The 20,633-nt window shown below is 43.7% G+C and overlaps 2 protein-coding genes across 2 annotated transcripts in view; both read left to right on the top strand.

Annotated features, from left to right (window-relative positions):
- The window catches only part of pik3c2b (phosphatidylinositol-4-phosphate 3-kinase, catalytic subunit type 2 beta), a 36,284-nt gene extending 24,099 nt beyond the window's left edge, over positions 1 to 12,185 (top strand). The window contains exons 16-33 of the mRNA XM_080845743.1: positions 345 to 533; positions 826 to 919; positions 1,030 to 1,124; positions 1,524 to 1,704; positions 2,120 to 2,227; positions 2,426 to 2,518; positions 2,804 to 2,933; positions 3,404 to 3,540; positions 3,773 to 3,942; positions 4,186 to 4,342; positions 4,446 to 4,555; positions 4,890 to 5,091; positions 5,244 to 5,368; positions 5,876 to 5,993; positions 8,361 to 8,448; positions 8,998 to 9,104; positions 9,267 to 9,395; positions 9,782 to 12,185. Coding sequence (XP_080701869.1) covers positions 345 to 533; positions 826 to 919; positions 1,030 to 1,124; positions 1,524 to 1,704; positions 2,120 to 2,227; positions 2,426 to 2,518; positions 2,804 to 2,933; positions 3,404 to 3,540; positions 3,773 to 3,942; positions 4,186 to 4,342; positions 4,446 to 4,555; positions 4,890 to 5,091; positions 5,244 to 5,368; positions 5,876 to 5,993; positions 8,361 to 8,448; positions 8,998 to 9,104; positions 9,267 to 9,395; positions 9,782 to 9,973 — 2,425 coding nt within the window. The 3' untranslated portion in view covers positions 9,974 to 12,185. The remainder of the gene's footprint in view (positions 1 to 344; positions 534 to 825; positions 920 to 1,029; positions 1,125 to 1,523; positions 1,705 to 2,119; positions 2,228 to 2,425; positions 2,519 to 2,803; positions 2,934 to 3,403; positions 3,541 to 3,772; positions 3,943 to 4,185; positions 4,343 to 4,445; positions 4,556 to 4,889; positions 5,092 to 5,243; positions 5,369 to 5,875; positions 5,994 to 8,360; positions 8,449 to 8,997; positions 9,105 to 9,266; positions 9,396 to 9,781) is intronic.
- Positions 12,186 to 14,212: 2,027 nt separating this feature from the next.
- ppp1r15b (protein phosphatase 1, regulatory subunit 15B) lies at positions 14,213 to 18,896 on the top strand. The gene is made up of 2 exons (XM_080846513.1): positions 14,213 to 17,003; positions 17,713 to 18,896. The coding sequence occupies exons 1-2, from the start codon at positions 15,114 to 15,116 to the stop codon at positions 17,899 to 17,901; spliced, it is 2,079 nt and encodes a 692-aa protein (XP_080702639.1). The 5' UTR covers positions 14,213 to 15,113; the 3' UTR covers positions 17,902 to 18,896.
- Positions 18,897 to 20,633: the final 1,737 nt, after the last annotated feature.

The following is a 20,633-nucleotide window of genomic DNA, read 5'->3' as shown; positions in this document are numbered from 1 at the left end:
GTGTGTGTGTGTGTGTGTGTGTGTGTGTGTGTGTGTGTGTGTGTGTGTGTGTGTGTGTGTGTGTGTGTGTGTGTGTGTGTGTGTGTGCGCGCGTTTCAACAGAAGAGGGTTTGGGAGCTTAAGTGATTTGGGAAGTGATTTATGTGCAGTGCACAGTGAAGGGGATAATGTTCAGTTGTGTGTGTTGTATGTGTGTTTTAGGTGTGTGTATGAGTGTGTTTGTGTACATTTTGCACATGATGAGATGTATGGGAGAAAAGTAATTAATGTGCTGTGCACTGTGAAATGATGGCTGATCATTTGTATGTTCTGTGTGTGTGTGTGTGTGTGTGTGTGTGTGTCAGGCTGTCTCCGGAGGATAAGCGTCTGCTGTGGGAGAAACGCTACTTCTGCCATGCAGAGAGCAGCAGGCTACCGCTGGTGCTGGCGAGTGCCCCCCGCTGGGAGTGGGCCTGTCTGCCCGACATCTACGCTTTGCTGCGCCACTGGGCCTGCATGAACCACCTGGATGCACTGGGCCTGCTGCACGCCACGTGAGAGCACCCCCCCCCCCACACACACACACACACACACACACACACACACACACACACACACACACACACACACACACACACACACACGCACACACACAAAAATATGCACACATGCACAAAACCAAAGATGTAACACATACAAATACAGTCATGCAGAGAGATGAAAGACGTGGAAGTATAAAAAACTTTTGGAAGTGTGTTTTTTATATCTCAAATTCACCATTACATTACAATAATTGTGTGTGTGTGTGTGTGTGTGTGTGTGTGTGTGTGTGTGTGTGTATATAAGGTTCCCTGATCAGGAATGTAGGCGAACTGCTGTCCAGTGGATGGACACAATCTCTGATGCAGAACTACTTGACTTCTTGCCACAGTTAGTTCAGGTACAGTATCTCTTTGTCTCTCTGTCTCTCTCTTGTTCTTTCCATCCCCACATCTGTTTTCTCTTTATTTAATCAACTTTTTCTCTCATCTCTTTCTCTCTGGTGTCCAGGCTCTGAAGTACGAGTGTTACCTGGACAGCCCTCTGGTGCGCTTCCTACTGAGGAGAGCTATAGCAGACATGTACATCGCTCACTACCTTTTCTGGTAAAACACTTACGTAAACCCTTTTCTCTCTGTTTGTCACTCAGTCATACACATAGACTTCTACAGACACTCCTACATATCTGCACAGATGCAGATTGCTCTTTAGTTCCTGGAGCTAGTGGAACATTCTGATAAGAACTTTAATGTGTAATTTCCAGCCTCAAATTACCACTACTTTTTGCAACTCTACAGTTTCCAATCTCCTGTACATGTTTACTTACCACTAGAGTCAGTCTTTACCTTTTGATAAAGACATTAAGAAAATACTGCATGAAATCATAAAGGATAATTACCAATAGTAACAACATAACATAATAGTAAAAACATTAACTGCATCATTGTTTTTGAAAATATCCAGCACTATCAGATCAGTAACTGTGTGTGTGTGTGTGTGTTTAGGCTTCTGAAGGACGCGCTGCAGGACTCGCAGTTCAGCGTGCGCTATCAGCAGCTGCTGGCAGCCGTGCTGTGCTGCGTGGGCCATGGACTCCGCGAGGAGTTTGACCGGCAGAGCTGGCTGGTGTCCATCCTGGCGCTGGTCGCCCAGCGCGTGCGAGACTCATCGCCCTCCTCACGGCAGGCTAGTGGATGCCCTTTAGAAGAACACACACAACACACTCATATTTAGGACCGATACACATACATCCGCTTGAACACAGTGCAAAACACACACAGAATCAAATACACACCTTGCGTCAGAAGGTGGTATGGGATATGAACTACAATATAACATATCTAGATGAGTTTTCTGCCATTAATTGGTTTTCTGCCATTAATTGGCCATTGCCTTGGGATACTAAATAGACAAACATTGATTTCAGTATGATTTGTTTCACACCAGCCCCAGTACATTTTATTGGAATACCAATAGGGTAGGAATGGAATTTTTAGCTTAATACCAGTGAACTGCAATTGCGCCCCTTCGGGCACAATCATTCTCTTGGGTGCGCAGGAATTTAACATTGGCTTTGTTGTTTTTCTGTGTGTGTGTACAGGCAATCCTCAGAGAAGCGCTGGATGAGGTAAAGCAGTTCTTCTCTGTCAGCAGCAGTTGTCGCCTTCCTTTAAACCCTGGCCTCCTGGTGAAGGGCATCAATATCCAGGTGTGTGTGTGTGTGTGTGTGTGTGTGTGTGTGTGTGTGTGTGTGTGTGTGTGTGTGTGTGTGTGTGTGTGTGTTTGCATGTTTTGTTCAGGAAGAGTTCTTGGCATTTAACCTCAATTTCTCATATCCAGTATTTGAGTTTAATTCAAAGTGTCTGCAAAGCAGTAAACATCTGTGTGTGTGTGTGTGCTCTTTCAGTCATGCTCCTTCTTCAACTCAAATGCCGTCCCCCTCAAGCTCTCCTTCCAAAGCATGGACCCACTTGGAGACCATATCAACGTCATCTTCAAGGTGCCTGCCATTGCTTTTGTTACTGTGTATGTGTGTGTTTGTGTGGCAGCTGAACACATACAACATTTTCCAAGGGATATTGCATAACATCCTGCTTTAGGTTGAGCCAAGTGTATCAGAATTGCCACAGGGACTGCACTGCCAGCGAAGCGTGTGTGCTACAAAAGCATGTGGTTATCATCACGTCAAGCCTGTAGCCACCAGCACTTCTCTTTGGACGTTTTTTGGTTGACTCCAGCACGCGATGATTTTGGTTTCATTAACACACAACTCTTTGTATTTCAGTCGGGTGACGACCTGAGACAGGACATGCTGACCCTGCAGATGATCCGTATCATGAACAAGATCTGGATCCAAGAGGGTCTGGACATGAGGATGGTCATATTTCACTGTTTCTCCACGGGCCGTGGAAGAGGTAGAAATGGGTTCAGGGAAGGCGAGAGAGAATAAAAGAGAGAGAGAGAAAGATAGAAATAGAAAGTTAGAGATAGATAATTAAAATAAGTATCCCAGAAATGTGTTCATGCATGTTTTTTTTGTGTCTTAACTGGAGCCTTTATAGAGAGTATCAGGCCCACATGTTTCTAGCATCTGTAGTTTTTTGTTTAGATAGTAAACATATGGTGCCTTTTAAGTGTGTGTGTGTGTGTGTGTGTGTGTGTGTGTGTGTGTGTGTGTGTGTGTGTGTGTGTGTGTGTGTGTGTGTGTGTGTGTGTGTGTGTGTGTGTGTGTGTGTGTGTGTGTGTGTGTGTGTGTGTGTGTGTGTGTGTGTGGTTTTTAGTTTAGATAGTGACCATATGGTGCCTTTTAAGAAGTGTGTGTGTTTGTAGGGGGTATTAAGTTTCCCGTTATGGATGGTGACTCTGCTTTCTGCTTCTCTCTCAGGGATGGTGGAGATGATACCCAACGCAGAGACCCTCCGGAAAATCCAGGGTGAGCATGGCGTCACCGGCTCCTTCAAGGACCGCCCGCTGGCTGAATGGCTACAGAAGCACAACCCCACAGAGGACGAGTATGAAAAGGTATGTGGTCAAAGGGTAAAATACACACACATGCACATATGCATATACATGCACATACCTACACACTCACACACACACACAAAACATGCACACTTTTCTAATTTTGTGTACCAGCTGTCTAAGCTGTATTCTACCCCTCCTCCACATCCTCCTCCCTCATCCTCACAGTATAATCCATCTGGGCTACATTGATTAATGGCCTGCTGGACTGATCATGTTTATGTGTTTACAGGCGGTAGAGAACTTCATTTACTCGTGCGCAGGCTGCTGCGTAGCCACCTACATCCTGGGCATTTGCGACCGCCACAATGACAACATCATGCTAAAGACCAGCGGCCACATGTTCCACATCGACTTCGGGAAGTTCTTGGGCCACTCCCAAATGTTTGGCAGCATCAAACGGTGAGGGACTCATCCCACCATGTTGTCTTTTTATTAAGTTTGTAGAAAAGGCTGAAATGGCAGGACTCAGGATAAAGTACCAAAACATTTGCAGAGCATATTTATACTCTAACAACAACAGTTTATCTGACTGCTATTGCCTCACAGTCACTGTCAACAGTGTAAGTGAGCTGGGAGATACAACAACAGTTTGAAGGAGCAGTATAATTAAATTAATGTGTCTGTGGGTTTCCTTTGCTGCAGAGACCGTGTGCCATTCGTCTTTACATCAGACATGGCCTACGTTATCAACGGTGGAGATAAGCCTTCCAGAAGATTCCACGACTTTGTGGACCTCTGCTGTGAGGCTTACAACCTCATAAGAAAACACTCACACTTGTTCCTCAACCTGCTGGGCCTGGTAAACACTCCCACACTGTACCCACACATTCACTGCATTAAGATATGAGATGAGCAGCCTTCAGCAGGCTAATATGTTGGAGGTGTTCTCCTCACTACTGTAGATGCTGTCCTGTGGGATTCCGGAGCTGTCTGATCTGGAGGACCTGAAGTATGTCTGCGATGCCCTCCGGCCACATGAGTCTGAGGCAGATGCCACCATGTACTTCACCAGGTTAGGCTCTACAACCCCCCCTGAATATGGGGTTCCTACATCAGAATAAGCTTGCTTACTAGGTGTTTAGGTAAAGATAAACAGACACAGATTCATTGATTATAAAATGGACAAACAAGTTACAACTTGTTACTAAAAATGTAGGCATGCAGAGATGACTGAAGGTTTGGCTGTTCATTCAGAGGTTGAAAAAAGAAGTCCTTCTACGCATTTTCAAATATTTTTCTCTTAAAATATGAACAACTTTTATGTGCTATATATTTCCTTTAATAAACATCTACAAAGTCATGTAAATTAGACCTCTGGGAATACTAAAGAGTCTGTCTCTACACAGGTTGATTGAGTCAAGTCTGGGCAGCGTTGCCACCAAGCTGAACTTCTTCATCCACAACCTGGCCCAGATGAAGTTCGCCTCTTCAGAGGAGCGTCCTGTCCTGTCGTTCGCCCCGCGTGTCTACACCATCAAGATGGACGGCGTCATCCGAAACTTGTTTGTCTGTCAGCACATGAAAACCTACAGCCCCAATAAAGGCTATGTAAGTTCCATTCTCTTTGGCTGCTGGGAAGAACCTGCTTATCTCTGTACTTTGATGGGGTCTTGTTAAGGGCTGTCACAAGGTACAATTAAACATATGCCCCTTTGGCATTTGAGTATGACCATGTTGTTTGTGTGGTCTCTTCCTCACAGACGTATGTGGTGAAGGTGGAGCGGGAAGGCCAACAGGGGGCGACGCTAGTGCAAAGGAGCTTTGAGGAGTTCCACGAGCTTCACACCAAACTTCGCCTCATTTTCCCCTCCTCCAAACTGCCCAGGTGATTGACGTGTGGGCAATGAGGAAACCTATTCTTTGTTAATGTTTGTCATTTCTACCCCAGACCATAGATGGCAGTGTGGATCAGTGGACTATAGAAAATCATTAGAGCTATTGAGGTTAATCCTCATTTTGCTTTGCAGATAGGATGGTTGTTGACCACATTAAACACATAACTCAGGCCAGAAGGGCAGAGGTCAGCAATGACATGGAGTCAGTATTATGGAAAACTCTTTCACAGAGAGGAGAACAGGAAATGTAATGATGTAGCACAGTGATGTTGTGAGGTTGTCTTATCCACTCCAGCCTGATATTACTTTTGTAACATCACAGATTGTGACCAATCATGACAGATTCGGAAGACAAGATTATTATCTTTTCTGCAAATCCAACTATATTTTGCTATTCTGGAAATTCCTTACAGCAGCTTTAATTGACAGTATTGCAATGTTATTGTAATTATATTTCTCTTGAACATACTGCTCCATTTCTGTGGCTCCAATTCCAGCTTCCCCAGCCGTTTTGTGATTGGTCGATCTCGTGGCGAGGCCATGGCCGACCGGAGGAAGGACGAGCTGAATGGCTATGTGTGGCACCTGATCCACGCTTCGCAAGAGGTTGCACAGGTAGGCCAATGCATCTACAGTCCACCGCCACTCATCATAATCTGAGGTTTAAGGTTAATATGGGCCACAAAAATGCAGTGCCATGTTGGTGTGTTAAAGAGCTGAGTCGGGATACAAACCTATTTTCCTGTCAGATACCTTTGTGTGCCTTGAATGAGTGTCATCCAGGGGCGGCGCTAGACCTTATTTACTGGGGCACGTGCCTTAGTAAAAGTCTCCAGTGCCCCAGTAAAATTATTGCTCTGTTCTCGCTGTCCAACGGCATTCATGAGCGCATCTCCCTGCCTGCTTTCTGTCCTGACTGACTCGAGCCTGACCCTTACCAGCCAATAAAAATACAAAGGCAAAAAGAAAGGGGACATAATAGCCAATCAGGAAATACCAGATTTAACGCAACAACCAATGAAATCGTTCATGTGATTCTTCCGAGTGTTTCGTTCTCACACTGGAAACTGCTGGAGCTCCTCACGTCACTTTGAGCACAGCGAAAGTAAGTCGTCCCCTGTTTTAATGTTACAACAAATTCACAACTTGTTGGACAGAAACAATGACAAGTTGATCGCTGTTAGAGAATGTTCCCCACATAATTAGCACCCGTTTTTCAATGACTAGCGCCTAAATTTAGCAACAGTTTTACCAGCTTGCGCTCTCTCCCTCACACACACACACACACTCACACCATGCCTAGGCTGCATGCACACATGCGGACAATTATGTATTTATAATTTATATGTGTAGACAGAGTCCTGTAAAAGTAGCCTATGCATTTTGGATGTTACCATCTTGTTAGAGTTTGTTAGCCTAATGATGCACACCAGCTTCTCCTGAGAAGGGAGCATCCTGCATAATACTGCCATTGCTTTTGTTTGTTAGTTACTTTGCTTTCCTGAACCACTTGTTTTTCTAATCTTAAATGGTTGCAGTAAGAGGATGCTGTTTGTAAATCTTTGAGGTGTGCAAATGTGCATATAAATATAATTATATTGTACTCATAAATATCCTTGTATCTTTACCAGTGGTTTAATATAGCCTACAGTATGACAGTGACAATAGTGATGTTGAAGCTTGTAGCAGTAGGCTAGCCATTTATTTCATATTGCGCACACATCTAAAAAAATGTATTGGGAGTTGGGGGCCTGTGCCCCAGTAAAGCTCTAGGTCTAGAATCGCCCCTGGTGTCATCCCCAAGATGCTGTACAGAAACGGAGGCCTAAAACCTCAGAAAGGTTGCCTTCAAGTATAGGGGAAGGGGAATCCATTCACATGTCTTAGTTTTTGTTATCCAACTTTTTTTTTTTTTGTATTCACATTGGAAATTAAACTGTGGCTGCGGTGTGAGTGCAGATGGACCCCCCAAAAAATCTGAACATTCAGTTCCTTATCCAAGCTCTTGCTCGAGCCACGCGCAGGACCACAACACTGACAGAACTTAATAGATACACTGTAGTTTTTATTTTACAGTACAGCAAACACTAGGGATTCCACAACCACAGACTATATTTATAGCTCTTCACGTGACTGCAGTAAAACAGATAAATGTGATCTGACACGTGTTATGGCGGAGCTTTGGCACTGGGGCTGCTTCGCACGTTAGCTATAACTGATAGCAAAGGGAGGGTCTGTCTGTGTGTGGGTGGATGTCTGCTATCTTCTTGTAGTTTCAGTTTGACTAAGTTGGCTGTTGGAATTTAGCCAGTGTTTCTGGGAAGAGGACATGTGTTGATCATAGACAGGGTTCTGGGACCTATCAAGGCTGGTTCAAGCTGTACTTACTGCTGGAAATGGTCAGGCTGTGCAAACATTCACTGCAACTGCACTAAACCAATAATAATCATTATTTAATACAGGTTAACCATAACCTACAATTGCTATGTTGGTATGCTAACATAGGTGCTGTAAGTTTTTTATTTTAAGTGAATAGTAAGACCAGGAAGAATCTCCTCATGCATTAGTACATAAATTGTCGAAACTTGTAATTCTGAAAAAGCTTTTAAAAGCTTTCTGCCGGTTGAATTAAAAAAAAAAAAAGAATCCAATTGCAACTCCTGGCTTCTCGGATCCTGCATCATCCCCTAGTGTCAAAGATACAAACTACATGAAGGGAAATCTAGAAAACCTCCTACTCAGTTTATTATCAGTTTGTAAAACTGTAGACTATCTGTTAAGACCTTAAAACTATAAATGTTTTATATGTATAAACTTTGATGTATACTGTAGCATTGATTGCAATGTGAAATGTGACATGGGAAAGAGATTTACTTCTGTAATGAATACCTCACATGTGTCCTTACTCACACGTGTCCTACAAATGCAAATAGCCTGTCTCTGTGAGGTCATGCATGTCTTTGTCTCTCCTTATCTCTGCAGTGTGATCTAGTCTACACTTTCTTTCATCCCCTACAACGAGATGAGCGGCCAGGAACAGTGGTGAACACACTCCATACAAAACCAGGAGGTATATAAAGACTGTGTGTGTGTGTGTGTGAGTGTGTGTGTACATGTCTTTATGACCTCTTTATGTGGAGCTGTGGGTACAAGGGGCAGCCGTTTCCACCTGGCACGCTGTCAGTCAGAATAGCTGGTGGTGAGGGAGCAGAGTCCACCCGGATCTGCCTCATTTTAGCTTCTTATCTCCCCCTGCCCTTTCTTCCACATAAAGTGGTCACATGCCCATAAGCAGTCTATGATTAAGCACTTAAGATGCTGTTAGTCATATATGACTTCTATCATAGTTCCATGTTTAAAGTAGTCCTATTTAAAGTGAGGGCTGGTTAATGATTGATGCCCAAGCAGGGCTACTTAGTTGCTGATGTGGATAATTGTGTCCTGTGGGACTGTGAAGACATGGTCCATCCGTGTTCCCTCAGATACCCTTTAGTTAGGTTCATCTATCTTGGTAAAACTTTTACATACACACTTTTATCCCCGCTTTTAAATATATGGTCACACACCTCACAGGAAAACAAATCCCCATAGGTTCACAACTTTCTTCTTCTTTTTCCAGACTTCTCATGGAATCCTGTCCCCGGGAAAGTTTCAGGGGAAGTGAAGCTCTCCATTACCTTCAAGAGTGACAAACTCTTCATAATGGTGATGCACATCCGTGCCCTGGTAAGTGTCACTAAAAGAGGCTGGGATGAAGATGATGATTGTTTTGGTGCAAGTCGGTGACAGACCAATATTACTTGACCTTGATCGTTAACCACATGAAGCATGTATGGAGATTACAAAATACTTCAATAAGCTTGGCTGCCCTCTGCCTTCACTTCACAGCAACCACTGCAGGAGGGCACAGACCCCGACCCCTATGTCAAACTCTACCTCCTCCCCGATCCCCAGAAAACCAGCAAGAGGAAGACCAAGGTTGCCCACCGCACATGCAACCCTACATATAATGAGATGGTAAGGAAAACCATGCTGGTGATATTATTGCATGATTATTACTTTTCATGATATCATGTCCTATTCCATCATAACTCCAAAAGCAGACTTACAAGGAACGGATATCACATATCCTGACAGTCATTGACACAAAATAAATTCTCACAAGGATTTGAATCTGACCTATTTCACCATGAAGGGTTTTACTTTGCAATAATAACTGGCTGTCTAGACAGTTGTATTACCATTTAAGCATTGGCTTAAGCATAAGCATGGCTGTCATGTGTACAGTTCTGTGATCCGTGATCTACTTCTCAGTATCTGACCTCCACAGACTTCACTTACCACACTGGATCTGAGTCAGTTACACAAATCCCTGTTAGATAATTGTTTCTCCCTCCCCACAGTTGGTGTATAGTGGGATCCCACGGGGTGACCTGCACCAGAGGGTGATCCACCTGCGTGTGCTGAGTGAGGGGGCCTTCTGGGAGAGTACGCTCCTGGGGGAGGCCTTCATCCCACTCAAGAGCCTGGAGCCCGGACAGCACTGGGTCAACTGGCACCAGCTGGGCACTGGGGGCTCGGAGACCAGCCGCTGAGCCCCAGAAATGAGGCAGCAGTTGGCACAGGGGTCAGAACTTGTACGTGTGTGCGTGTGACTGGTAAAATGGGAGTTGGATGAAGGGAAGATCAAAGAAGGTGTGTGTGTGTGTGTGTGTGTGTGTGTGTGTGTGTGTGTGTGTGTGTGTGTGTGTGTGTGTGTGTGTGTGTGTGTGTGCACACTGAGTAACAAGTGTGTGAAGTTTGCTCCTGTGTTATTGGTGAGCTGAAGAAGAAGCCCATGGCTCAGTGGTGGATCATTTTCCCTCCTAGGGGGGGGCATCGCGTTGTGTTGTCTTCGGACTCTTTGTGCACGTGGGAGAGACACTTGATGCTCTGACAGCCAGTCATCATCAGATACTGTAAATGGTGTGACACACTGCAGAGGGTGACACAGAGACATGAATTTTAAGACTGGGAGAGACTCCAGAGGGGGATCTGACCACTGAAGGCAGAGCCGGAAGGAAATCTTTTCTGCCTTCGCACCTGCAGTGACGCCTAAGAACTTTGAGGAGGAACAGTTGCTTGCGATGCTCAAAGGTGGCTAAAAACAAGAGCCCGCTGTAAAGTCTGCTTGTTGCTTAGTGCTTATGAATTTGTGCAGTCCTGCTCTACGGTGTTGAGAAATTAAAAGGTAAATTTTAAGTTATGTAATTTTTTAATAAATCGTTTATGATTTTCTTTTGCTCAGTTGTGTTGAGCTGGGTTTTGTTGTAGCCTATGGTATATATATTATAATAATATTATCATCATTTTTTCTGTTCTGCAGATCACCTAGATCTGGGAGAGGGAGTGATTGCTTTTGTACTGTAAAATTTGGCACATTTTGTGGCTTTAGTCAACTCGTCTTGTTTGTAAACTGTACCTAACTGTGGGCATCCATTTTTTTTTTTTACCATTGATTGCCATTAAATTGACTGTTGGTTGTTACCAATTGTCAACGGTAATTACTTTTTCAGTATACTGGAAAAAAGCCCAATTTGGTCTTGATTATTTTAAGACTTCATGGTCTAAACATAATCAGTAGTGAACCATGTTGTTGCTATTTTGATTATAGAGGATCATCTTTGTTATCAAATGGCCACATAACAAGGTTGAAAAGGAAATCAAAGTCAGGAACATTTTGATCCTGCTATTAAATAAGGAGCTTCTAAATCGTTATTACAACAGTGGATTCTAAATTATAATTGCATGCAGTAAAACCTGCCATCAGATAGATACTATGCCACTGGCTTGTACTTGTTCAGCAGTTTCAACTTTTTCCTTAAATGTGTTGTTTTGATTATCAAAACAAGCATTTGTCTTTATTTATTTTGATTGTTAATGTTGCTTTTAACCTTGCTTACAGTTAACATATTCTTCAAAATTCGGGTTTAGTGCTGATATTGTAGACATTATCTTGCTGTGTGTGTTTATGTTTGTGTGTCTATCTGTGAGCTTGTTGTGTGACTGTATCGTTGGCTAAAAGGCTGTTTCTCTGACTTCTGAACTCAGCAAGGCACACTATGTCAGCGAAGCCCTATCCCATGATGCATTTATTCACTAAGGGAAACTGAGGGAAAGAAAAATGATTGCATTTGTTAGTTTTGTTTTCAGTTCACATCATTTGTATCATTTAACATCAACATAAAACCCAAAGGTTAACACTGGCAATTTATAGACATCATTTGGCTTTAGTTACCTATTCCATATTTGTTAGCATAGGGTAAAGGGTGTATGTTGGTGTGAGAATCCTCTTCCTTAGCCTTAAATAGTTGCATCCATTAGCTTACTCTAGTTCCCTACTGCCAAACCAAACAAACCAGCTCCATCAAACTAATACATAAGTGGCTTACAGCTTCATGAGCAGCTATGGCTTCCACGATTGTTTTGCATACAGTGAAAAATGTTCTTTCTTTCAGGAAGTTTGTTACTGGGTGATCAAGTGACAGGTTTCATGACCTGTCTGCTTGAGGACAGGGTGTGTTCTGTGGTTTCTTTTCCCTTGCTGTGTGCAGCAGCAAGTTCTTTGTAGACCTGAATGTTTGTTGAATTGTGGAGGGTGAATGAAGAAGACTCTTGGTTAAAAGGGAAGAGGGCTGCAGTCACGACAAGTTGAGTTGCCTGGGCACTTAATTGAGCGGAGAAGGGGCACAAGAATGTACTTGACATGGGTTGATTTTAGAGTGTTATAATTAGTGACGAATAACCATTTCCATGTGATAAATGAAAGTTCTTCCTAGTTAATCCCTACTTTTAGATTTTAAACCAGGACTTTTCCATTTTTAATTTTACTGTGTTTTTGTAATATTATTTGCACTAAATAATTAAAAAATACACTTGAATGAAAAACTTGTGTTGTGGTGACAATTTTGTATAATGAGAAAGTTAAAGTAACACTATGGAGTTTATGGTGCCGCCAGGTAGGGGGCTACTTTCTGCTGGACTATTCAGTAACGTATGTATGTCTTGCTTTGTCTTGTGTTGTACTTGCTTGATGTTTGACCCAGGAAAGTTGTTGACCCACTAGTTCGTCATAAACAAAGTAAGCGAATTTCAACAGGTTTCGCTAAGTCTAGCCACTAGCAAGACATCTCGTTATCGATGTTAGCAAGCTTGTTATAACACGCTTGAACATTAATGCTAGTAATAAGTGCTCTCGCATCAGCTTCTTTGTTATGTTATTGTGATAGCTATGTTGGCTTAGCCTGGATACCAGCCTGAACTCCGCCCACAACATTTTTGGTCTGGGAGATTCAGTCTGGACTTGAGCTAGTTGGGAGAGATTCAAGGCCTCGGAAAAGTGATCTGACAAATCAAATTGTAAGGGCGGGCTTTATACGTTGATGGACAGATGACCAACCAACGCTTGAGTTGATTAGATAGATATTATAGTTTATACATCGAACAAAGATGGCGCCTCTCGGGAGCTTAGTGGGACATATTTGATATGATTTAAGCTATCTACACGACTTTTTTATGTCTACATTGACTCTGTTAGTTGTGTATGTGCAACAAGAATGTTGCCGATGATTGTAGGTCTTAACTGAAGCGCTCTAGACCATTATTGATAGGTTATTGCTAACGCTTAGACAAAAAACCCATTGAAACAAATAGTAGCTAGCTATAGCCTTGCTGCTAATATGTACGTGAGCAGGCATATCTCACAGATATTGACAGCGCATTCATTTTGAAAGAGGAACAGAGAAACGCGATCAAGGCATTTGTCCATCCAAAATATGTTTTTGCCGTCCTTCTTATGGGATCCGGTAAAAGTTTTAATGTATCAGATGGTCATACTATGTTGCTCTGATAAGTTGTAGGTATCCAATTGGGCGAAGAGGCATTATTTTTCCTGGTCCGTTGAAACTCGCCCCATAATCACAGCCCAATGGCTCAGCATCAGACTCATATTCTGACTAGAATTATGAGTATGACATCGTCAGGCTAATGTTGGCTAGCTTGCCAACAACTTTCCTAACACAGTCAAACATCAAGCAAGTGCAACACAAGACAAAGCAAGACAGCAAATACGTTATTTAATAGTCCAGCAGAAAGTAGCCCCCTACCTGGTAGCTCCAGAAACTCCAAAGTGTTACTTTAAAAGCACATTATGCTGGGTTCAGACAAAAAAAAAAACGCCTTACTGTTGCTTTGAATGTTTAGTTATGTTTTTGCAATAACAACACCTTGCACTGCAGCTCTAATTTTGAAGCCTACAACAGTCCAACAATCATATCCTCAAAGACTTGCTACAAAAAAACATTGGCAGGTGTCTACATTTAATTTCTGTTCATTCCTATAAAAAAAGATTGTGGGATCTCTGATACACAGTGTCACCCATGTACGTGGGGGGGGGGGGGGTGGGGGGGGTCCGTGTAAGACTGCTGACACCCAGGCTGTAATTTCAGGAGGGGTACAAGTGGTAAATATGTAGCTTGTTTGGCAAGTGAAATATGATCTATGCAACCCCGTCAAAGCCGTGGGACAACTTATTTGTCCAAAATGTAGTAGCCTACTGACTTGAAAAGCTATACAGGGTTAAAGGTTGTTAAAGCAACTGGAACATGCAATACATTTCTTTGCAGTGTCAGTTCATTTCTTTAAAAAGGTTTGCATTGGGTATATTACATAACATATCCTACACACACACACACACACGTATTTGCCACGTGCCCTGCACATGCCAGTCGACGGTCCCTAAGTATTGAGGAAAGGAGTTTAGAGATGGTCCCTAAATATTTCTGATGAAATCTCTCCCCCGAGTCGGCGGCTGAACGGTATAGCTCTACGGACAACCTCAGAAGAAAGGAAGCAGTGAATGTTAACAAGCTACTTACACAAATCTGAGACGTTTATTATACGTCGCAGTTGATTTAAGAATTTGATTTCTGCTAGTCTAGTTAGTTAACGTTAATTCCTTATAGTGACAGCGAAACCAACGTCACAGCCGTCGAAAGGTTTTCCGGCTAACGCGGGGAATCGTTTTTTAAAAAATGGCTAATTTTTCAGTGTTTCACGTGGAATCTTGCTGTAAATCGACGACCTCTCCATCATTTCCTTTGGCATCTACTACTGGAAAGTTCACAGCCAGAAAGAAGTCTGTACATCTTCATCAAAATTATATCAGTCTGAATCCCGCGGCCGCGGACAATATGGACGCCGATATGCACTGTGGTTTTACATGGAGAGCTAACGTTAACCGGTGTGGTGTAGGAGAACACTAAGAAGAAGATGGATCTTTCATTTTCTGAGAAATAGAGGATGGATCACAAGTCACGTTTGGACAGTGTTTAATCGTATCATTTATTGCTCATTTGCACCCAATTGACTCAAGTATCTACGAAAATCGACTAACGTCAGCTAGTTCACGTTAGCTTATAAGAGCAAGATAGCTAACGTGCCAGCAAGAGCTAGCTCAGTTGTTAGATACAGTGTCCTAGGTAGCTAACGATAGGTTGGTTGTAGTCGGGAAATTTCCATTTAAGACTGTGTTAAAGTACCGTCATTTATGTATTAACGAACAATAGTATTCTAGCCTGGCTATAGTTAATTTGGTAACTACAGTATCTTTTTGCACGACCTGTCTTAGCCAAGAGTCCATATGGCACGTTCTAGTGCCTGATTGATTAACTTAAGCCACGCATTTACGTATTTGCTATGTTAAATATGAATTCGGAGCGACATTACCCACGGGGGAAAACTACCTCCTCCCTAGCCGACGGCGGGGTCACGGCAGTCCGACATGAAAGTACAGAGAGGTCGTGGATGGACGTGCTGTCTTTTGTGTCGCGGCCTGCCTGGTCACTTATGCAGAGATATTTGCCGGTCAACTCGCTGTCTGCAGCCCAGCCACACAGTCAACTGTGGGACACAGAAAGCTTCGAGCAGAAACTGGGTTTTGGACATAAACTAACGCAACTGGAAGACACACTATCACATCGGCAACCTCAGCTCCTCCATTGCGAACATGCAGACAACGGGTTGCATCCATCAGTCGGGGTTAGAGGAATGACTTGGTTGACAGCAGATAGCCTCTCTGAGCTGGGCATTCAAAATATTGCTGATAATGGAACCCCCCAAGTCCCAAGTAGATACCTGTCATCAGCAAGGAACTTTCTTAGTCAGTTTTTTATGCTGAACGTTGTCTCAACTCAGGAAGTAAAGCGCTCTCAGAGTAGTTTGCTGGGCTGTGGAGCTGGCATTGACGGCGCCAACAGCTGTGTGTCAGTGTTGTCCTGGAGCAAAGAAACCGCCGTGGTGGCGAACACCAGTGATTCTAGCCCTCACAGCGGCAGGCTTTGTCATCTAGCTGAGCAAACCACAATGGCTACTGTTGCCAAGCCAACTGGCCTATTTGTACATTGCGATGATAAGAGCTCAAAGCACAGCGAAAGCGCTGGACACTGCTGTCACAAAACAGCCTCAGACAATGGCAGCCTTCACATGTTCAGGCCGGTGTCGTTGTCAAGTGAAGAGCATTTACTTGACCAGGCAAATACTGTTGGCCTTCTTGGGGACACTAGTGTTGTCTGTGCCAGTCGTGAGGTGGTTCTTCTGACCCCAGAACAGGATAATGGCTATTCAAGTTTGGAAGAGGAGCTCTCGATTTCCAGGCTTCCCAGTATGAGGAATGCTGAAGATGAGCAGTTAGTGGCAGACTCTGAGGCAGGCGAGGAGGCACAACACAGTCCTATAGAGCAGCAGCCAGACCAGGAGAGTGGCACTCCAGTCCCTCAGCCAGAGGAGGCATGTGAGGAAGCTGAGCAGCAGGAGTGGGACCACGCTGGGACAGAGCAGGTAGAGGTGTCGGAAGCACAAGAGCAGAGTGGGGTGCTAGAGTTGTCTACGGTGTCCCAGTGTAGCAACAAGGCCATTGCCTTCATCATGGGCAGCCCCTGCAGTGATGACAGCTCGTCAGGGGAAGACTCGGATGAAGACAGTGATGACGACGATGGATTCAACAGTGAGGGCTCGTCTTGTTTGTCTGACTCGGATAGCAGTGAAGGCAGCGAGGCAGATGATGACGATGACGACGAACAGTCGGAGGTTAAAGAATTTGATGCAGAGACGGAACGGCTGTGGAACTCCCTTTGCCAAAACCGAGACCCTTACAACCCACGCAACTTCACCGCCTCCATCAGCACTACCCCAAGGGCCTCTCAGCCTTCTCTGGAGTCCCCTTCTGCTTCACTCCTGTCCTCCTCTCCTCTGTCTGCCCCTCCTTTGTCCACATCCCCACTCTCCACCTCTCCCCTGTCCACTTCTCCTCTCTCCGGTCTAGACAGCTCCTCTGGAAGTGGGGAGGAGACGGATGAGACCGAGAGCCTGAGGCTGTGGAACTCCTTCAGCTGCTCCTCAGACCCCTACAGCCCCTTTAACTTTCAGGCCACCCTCAGGACCCATTCACCCCCCACAAGAAGCTCAGGGAAGGCCTGCTCAGTGCCACGCTACCAGAAGGAGCAGGCAGAAGAACGCCAAGACAGCGGCTTTGGTGACGAGACGCCTACACCATCCACAAGCTCTCTTTCCCGCCGTAAGCTTAGGAAGGTGAGGGTGAAACTCTGCGCTGTCACACACTATACCATAGAGTCACTTTCACTTCACTTTCACTATACTTACTACTTGTGACCTGCCATGTCTCCAGACCTTAGAAACATCAGACATGCTTGTTCAGCTGGTCATACTACAATCCCCAGATTGACGGTGTATTTTGCACTCGGTTGTAACTGCTATTTCCAGAGATAAATCATACATGAAAAGGTGCAGCATATACCAGTTATACTTCTGTAAATTATTATCCAAAGGTTATTATATTAGCTTTAGATGATCTGCAGGTAATGATGGTGTGGTTACTATATGTAAGAGTGTGGGGATGTACAGACAACTACACAGTCTGCTGGGGGTGACTACTTGCTGTTTGTATGATGTAAACCTGAGCAATAGTGGCTCTACTGGCCATGACCAGATACAGCTCAGTCTACTCTCTGTCGAGGAGACAGAGGTACAGTGTGGGGTGGGTGGAGGGTGAGTCACATCATTGGCTTTTTTTAGGCTGCTTCCTGTGGTCAAACAATCTCCCCTCATCCGACCAAGTCCATTTTAAATCTGAACAGCACACAAATTAACAGCTTACCCATAGAGATGTTCTCTGGATTACATACGTATTGGGAAATGCAGCTCCTCTATTGAATGGGCGTTCTAATAACATTAATATGTTGTATGTATATTAGTCGATTAAGACTTATTGTGATTGCAGGTACGGTTCTGTGAAGAGGTGGAGGAATTCTACACCAGCGGCGACGAGGACCGGCACGGGCCATGGGAGGAGTACGCCCGGGACCGCTGTCGCTTCCAGCGGCGTGTCCAGGAGGTGGAGGAGAGCATCTCTTTCTGCCTGGCCCCTTCCTTCCGCCTCCAAGTTCTACACAGGCTGCAGCTCAGCTGAGCGTGGCCACCTCTGTGGACAGACATGGACTGACGTTAATGTTAATGTATTAACCCTTGAACGCAGTGGTATAATTCAGGGTGTTTGGGTGGCAGTGGTAAAGGGCTGTAGAGGCACAGCTCAGGGCAGCTCCTCTGTTGGCTCCAGTGCAGATGTTTTTCCTTTCAGTGTCTTTGCTGAACCCCCACCGCCCACACCAGCCTTACTACACAGCAGGGTATGAAACGGCTCGTTGCAGCATCACTTTAGTCTGGGATTTATTTATATCAATTAAATACTTTGTGGTCAAATGAAGGTAAGAAATCAGATTTGCCCAGGTCTAATTATTCACCATCTCTATAGAAAAAAGCACTTAAGCATCATTGATTTGTGTAAAGTACGTGTATTATGAATTTTAAAACGCTCCAAGGCACCTCCTAATTTTTATTGACTCCCTCACACTTATATTGAAAAGAAGCCAAAGAGAGCACTCTGGCAGATTTGAAGTGTTTGGGTAAACAATCAATTTGGACCACTCAGCAGTATTTACAAGTCTGTTCTTTTGAAGCAGCATGTCTGTATTTAACTGTGTAGAAGAGTGTAAGCTTATGGGTAAAAGAAGGGAGCACTGTTGCATGATCCCCTCTCCACCTCGGCACCATTGGAGTAAGCCAAAAGCGTTATCATTTTCTGTGGAATCCACTGTGAGGTAATGAACCAGTGATGGGGAGTGTTAGGGGTGGGTTGGGGCGTGGTGCATGGGTTTGGAAGCTTGTGGGGAAATCTTATAATATGCTTGATGTTTAAAGCATATAGTAACCTTGATTTTTTTTTTGTCAGAACAACTAATATAATTAAAACAATTGTTTTATTTTTGTAAAGTACAAATTACATATATTTATGTAAATATACAAACATATATCCACATATAGGAGTATTGTACTGCATTTGTGTGGGGTTTTGTGACTAATGAGATTGGTCCTTGAGTGATTTGCTTTAATACAAATAAATTATGAATGGAATATTTCTGGTCTCATTTAGGTGGCAGTCAGTCATTAAGCTGTGCCCCATTGGGGTGGGCTGGTCTATTTGTTTTCAGGGCAGAATGAACATCAAGAACTGATAATTCCCACTCTTCCCGTCTACCATGTTAGTCACTTAAGTGTGTGTTGGTTGTGAAATGGTTTTGTTATGCTGTCTTAATATGTTGCTGGCTCGGGGGAAACAAAAGGATAATCTTAATAAGTAAGTATCAAGGTTCAGGGTAATGTCCATGACCTAGCCCTTATGTTATTTTGTGTTTGAGTTTCGATGCCAAAGAACAGAAGGGTGATGTGAGTGTGTGTACTTCCTCCTGACCAATGCTGTTGCTTTTAAACTTCTCTGGTACAGCCTGACCATATTCCAGAGAAATGAATCTGATGCTGGCGACCCAACGTGATGACTATACGTTATAAAATATGTTCACACTCTCATTAATATTGCAAAACCTTTCAGTGTTCCAAGTGCCTAAATGGAACGTTCATCCAATATTTATGTCAGCGGTGTAGAATAGCATGGCACAAACAGAAGTGCTCTTCTAAGAAATGCCAAAATACTGATGTAGCTTCCTGGTTTTGTAAATAAACTATTTGCTTCTGACTCACAATACGCAAGGAGGAAGTTGGATGATGATGGAAGGTTAAACTGACCTCTCACCTTTGCATAATTCAAGTTCCAAAGCTAGCATACACATTTCTCTGACAGTACTGAAGATCTACCATTAAATTAAAAATTAAAAAAGACTGAGCAAGTGAATTTCCATGTAGATTAAATGCCTTGAGTGCTTCCAGAATTGGCTACAGAGGAGATGCAATGACATAATTTACCATAGTCATATGACAGTCACTCAAATGTATAATCAGTGTTGGAATATGACTCCTGTCATTCACAGGGATTGGCCAGTATACCAAGGTGTAGAAAGCTGTGAGGTTGCCGCCGACATAATACAGGGTTTGCAAGGGCTATCTTGTTACTCTTTCAGTAAGCACGGGGCGGTTTCTCCTGAGGATGGAACAAGACACTTGAAGGAGGTATTGGAACAGGAACTCAAAGCTTACTAGCACCACCTTTGTTGGTTGCTTCCTTCATCAGATCATTTAATGAAAACAGTTCAGGAGCAACCCCTGAAGTCTTTGTGTGTCTACTAAAGAATGAATATTCTCACATATTCCAACTGGTAATGGAATGATGGTCTTTTATTTTCAACGTGGAATCCACCCCTTATGAAGGGTTTGCCTCACACTTTGTGACCACTGGAGGGCAGTGTTTAATCATTGTACCCTTGTCTGGCCCACTTGTTTTTGTCTTATACAGTTATGCTTCAATGCCTTTTCTAAGTGTCAGTATCTGTTTGTTAGTGTTTCACATGCATTTATGTCCCGTTTTGTGTCAGTTGTCCAGATTCCCAGGTCAAATCAACCTATGTCACCAGTACTGTTTCGTTGTAGTCCCAGACGGGGGCAGTATGACCTAAATGATGGCACCTGTAAATGTCTCTTACCAAAGGGGTCATGAAATAGTTTGTTTTGGCACAGTGTGAAACAGTATCCTAGTGTTACCTCAGCAGGGTCATTTTCAATTATTTGCCTTGTATCTCATAGAACAGTTGTGCTGGGTTTGCACAGAACTATACAAGTTAAATAGTTTATCACACCTGCTTTTGAATAAGGAAATGTTTTGTTTTGCGGGTCTGCTGATGGTTTATAATAAGA

The sequence above is a fragment of the Sprattus sprattus genome (genome assembly GCF_963457725.1).
Source record: "Sprattus sprattus genome assembly, chromosome: 10".
In the NCBI taxonomy this organism is placed as follows: domain Eukaryota; kingdom Metazoa; phylum Chordata; class Actinopteri; order Clupeiformes; family Clupeidae; genus Sprattus; species Sprattus sprattus.
This window is presented reverse-complemented; position numbering and strand designations above follow the sequence as displayed.